General features: G+C 48.3%; 1 protein-coding gene across 1 annotated transcript; it reads left to right on the forward strand.

Moving 5' to 3' along the window:
• Positions 1–1,329: 1,329 nt before the first annotated feature.
• MAA_11453 (uncharacterized protein) lies at positions 1,330–1,896 on the forward strand (the record flags this gene model as incomplete). Its single annotated transcript, XM_011413447.1, has 1 exon — positions 1,330–1,896. One exon carries the CDS (start codon positions 1,330–1,332, stop codon positions 1,894–1,896), a length of 567 nt encoding a protein of 188 aa, XP_011411749.1.
• Positions 1,897–4,430: the final 2,534 nt, after the last annotated feature.

A 4,430-nucleotide genomic window follows, 5' to 3' on the forward strand; every position in this document is an offset into this window, starting at 1 on the left:
GGGAGAGTGTGCAATTAAAACGGTGCTAAAAATGCAAAGTCGGCTATAGCAATAGTGGGCGTGTGGCGGTGCAACTGGGAGGGGAGACAAAGTCTCCCCGCCCGACAAGAACACACAGAAGATACAAGCATCAATGAATACAATCATCAATTTTGACCTCAATAACGGACCTAACCCCGGTAGTAACTCAAGTGGGGCATCGTGAAATCTGACACCCCGGCCCGGATGTTATGGGTCGATCTCCACTCATTATTATTGAGGCTAGACTCGGCAGTTCCTTTTCCGCATGATATTGGACAAGACCAAGACCCACAAACGACGCAAAGTGGCGTCAATCCTCCCGAGGATTACTCGTGCCACGCCCTACATGAGGTTGTTTAGGTGGTGACGGTGTCAGATTTCACGATGCCCGGGTCACGTGCAATAAATGGGATATATTGCCATATTGCCAATATATTGGGTTCTTGGCAATACAATACAATATGGACCAATGCCATATTGCGTAATACAATATGCACCACTTGACAATACAATAATATTGCGAGGGGGTCCATATTGCCAATATACGAGATGCCAAGCTATGCGGGCAAGTCAACACGGCTGCATGTTTATGAAATGAAAAGTGGAAACAGAAGAGGGAATGAACCATTTTCTTTCCCAATGCCACGGCTGCTCGTCCCTTTCACTACACATTCGAGCCTCTGAATCGGGACTTTGCAGGAGCAGGAGGAATGTGGCATGCGTGATTCCTCCCTGCCGCTTACGCAGAGTGAATTATACGCGCTGAACACAGAGGTAGTGGAATACCATTGCTCATTCGATAACATCACATCCTCTAAGCCCTTATCCGCCATGACTCGTTTGCCGAGATGCTCTTTTCAAGTTGACGTCTGCCGCGGCCAAATGGTATGGGTTGGCCTATGTCCCGGGGGCCTAGACCAGCCATATACAAACGGCTCAGTCACGCATGAATTGATTAATAACGGCTAGATATTATAGCCGTCGTAGTATATACATACTATAGATCCACCAAGTCATGCCATCAGCCAAGCCTAGGCCAAACTCGCCCGGTCAACCACTTGCCGATATCTCGTCAGCCCAGAAGAGCATCACGAGTCGGGAAAACGTGTTGACCATGATGTGGAATACATTCGAGTGCCAAGTCGCCCCCGGGCACGCCGAATAGCTACGCCGTAGCCAAGTAGGCAAAGGTGATACTATAAAGATGCCCGCCCTCCTCCACGTCTCAACTTGACCGACCACCAAGACACTCTTCACCTTCAAGCACCTCGTCACATATAAACACCACCAGACCTTCTCTCTCCCATCATGTACCTCTCAGCCGCAACCGTGCTCGCGCTGGGCGCCCTGCAGCCCGTCCTCGGCTCGCCCGCCCCCCAACAGGTTCCTCCCGACGGAAGCCAGAATGTCATTCTAAACTCCTGGCTCACGGGCACTAAGACCATCATCAGCTACTACGCCCCGGACCCCAAGTGCGGCGGCCACCGCCCATGGGTCGGCATGTGGCCGGCCGACGCCTGCAATCCCTATGCCGCCGACTTCAAGGCCTGGGCCTACGTGAAGAAGACCGAGGGCAAAAATGACATTGCCACGGTCGAGTTTGACAATGCGCAACTCGGACCCGGCGAGTTCAAGGCCGCCTTTGTCTGCGAGGACGGCAAGAGACAGCCCTGGATGCTCTCCAAGACGTACAAGATTGACGAGGCGCCACCTGCTGAGCCGGGCCATTGCGTCCATCGACAGAACGACATTGAGACGACGTGGACGTATACCGCGTGCGACAAGGTCAATGGACTTTGCTATGACTGCGTATATTCCGGGACCTGCGATGCCTGCAGTGAGTGCAAAGAGCAGTGCGGCCGCAAGTCCGACTAGGCATACATATGTAACTTTGGGGCTGGGGCAAACCAGAGCCTTGATCTGCGTGCGGCGAGTCAATGGCGGCGCTGGATAAAGGGCGATTGAATGGACGGAAGAAATTGCACTCCGTGTACGGGATGGCTGCTTCCTTTTCATGTTAATTTCACTAGACTATTATTTATAACCCTTTTTTATATAGTCTCTACTCAACCCAGACTTGGGCATAATACATAGAGGTTCTTGGACTTCTTGGATAGAGTTGCCGTTGCAAAGTGTACTTGACGCCATTGTCATCAATGGCTGACTACCCGGACGATGGGCCGGAGAGAGGAAAGTTGAACGCATACAGCGAGGCAACAAGGTTGCTGCAAGGCGAGTATGCACAAGCATGAGCTGGCGCCACTGGATTGCCATGAATGCAATGTTGGCGATGAACGACGGCGCGAGGTCGACGAGAAAATGCCTCGAGGGATGAAAGGAATCTTTTTCTTGTTTTTGGCAACTGTCCGACCCTGGGGTTTTCTCGGCCGATTAGCGGAGTTGTTTGCGTTATATATGGTCATCTCACGGGTTTAAACGAATTTAACTGGCCATGTTTTTCACACGCACATCATTATGTATCCCCATCAGTCTCGGTTATTTATTGGCTTAGCTCTTTGCCTGTACGTGCTAAAGCAGCGTGCATACTTGTCACGTTATGAGACTCATATTAACTAAGCTTCTTGATAAAATCATTATTCTTGTTGTTGCGAGTGCTGCAGACTCCGTCTGCAGCTCTCTTTTTAATACCAAAAAACTTCCTTTCGTCCGAATCTAACTTTCGGCTAAGTTTAGTCATGATAGCCGACGCTATGACATCCAGCAATTACACCAAGCTCTGCGACTTCAGTCTACAGAGGCATTATCCGACACACCCCCTTAGATGAGTCCCTTCCCAGGTACTTGTCGGTTCACAGGCGGTAATCACTAGCTACTGCAGTAGTCATATGATCATTGTTCTTCTTGTTCTTGTTGTTTCTAGAGCTTAAAGCTATCACTAGAAAAGGAGGTGCTGCAATCTTAATCACGTGCACCTCTACAGGGGAAGGTGTTGTTAGGGGCAACTAGGCTTGAGCCCGTAAGCGATTTACATCGCGACAGTCTCGTCGTGAGACTTCCTGACAAATAAGCTTTTGTGCCCAAGTTCATTATTTCTTGCTGCCCTTATTCTATTGTCCAGAATGATTCGTATTATTTATCTTAAATTAAGAAGCTTTCCCAGCCACCTTCCAAACTTCTGATATCTATCATTTATTCATCCAGCATTTGAGTTACGTCTGCTTCTTTAATCCACAGAAGCATCCTTATCCAACAGTCGAATGAGCAAACGGAATTCTTATGTGTGTGTCAACAATACTTCTGTAACAATGACTCTCAAAACGTGACAGCTGTGCAGACTTGCGTATTGTGATATCACGCGCTTGCATCTGTTGTTTCTTCATACTGAAGAACCCATTGTTTATGATATCTCTGAACCTTACAGATTGGTGTACCAGACTTATGGATTAGCCGTATTGGCATAGGAGCCAAATTGGAAGAAGCTCGAAGCCAGTTGCAAGAGAGACTTCAAAACCCTGACAAGGAAAAAGACCTCGAGTTGAAGCTAGGTGCGAAGGGAGGCAAACAGGATTGCCGAGCCCGGGGTGCCCAGCCGTAATATTGTGCTGACACTGAAGCTTAACAGAGGCAATAAATAGTCGTAGATGAGTTCTTAGGAAGAAGCTCATCTAAGGGGGTGTGTCGGATAAGGCTGCCTCTGTTGATTGAACAAGCAGACTTGACGTAATTGCTAGATGTCATAAAATCATTGATATCAGGAGATTAAGAGGCTGGCCAGCCGCCCTGATTTCATCAGGTGGCTGGGAAGTCTTCTAAACTAAAGATAAATGACATGAACCCTTCTGCAGGATGGAAAAAAACGACAATCAATTCTTTTTCAATACAAAAAAAGCAAGCTTAGTTAACAATGAGTCTCATAACGTGACAAGTATTTTATCGCCTATTGTAGAACGTTCTCGCAGCACCTGGCTTCACAGGGCGGGGCCGGCGCCAGTCCCAGTACATAGTAAACCGGGCATAGCCCGTGACAGTGTTCAATTCTCCTTTTTGTTGAACGTTACAGCGGAACACAGATGAAAGAAGTGCGTTGATTCTCTAAGCTAGAGATGCCGCCAAGGCACGCTATTTATGGAAGGCGCAGGCTGGACCCTGCACGTGATGCTGTTTCATGTTCAACACTTTATGTTTCATGTTCAACACTTTCCTCCTCCTCCAAGTTGTTTCTATAGCCGGTTAACCGTTAGCGCTCTGCTACTTCATTATCGAAACATCATCACCTACAGCTCTTTCACACGCAACATCTCTCAGATCTCCCCCCCGCTTCCTCGCCCGATCGGCGAGATTCTTGAAGTAATCATTCTCTCGTATCTCGTCTGTGAACTTCGCAGCATCAATCAAGGTGCGCTTCTCCTCCTATGACCAGTATGATAAATAATATGACAATAAAACAA

Source organism: Metarhizium robertsii, assembly GCF_000187425.2.
Source record: "Metarhizium robertsii ARSEF 23 chromosome Unknown MAA_Scf_8, whole genome shotgun sequence".
In the NCBI taxonomy this organism is placed as follows: Eukaryota; Fungi; Ascomycota; class Sordariomycetes; order Hypocreales; family Clavicipitaceae; genus Metarhizium; species Metarhizium robertsii.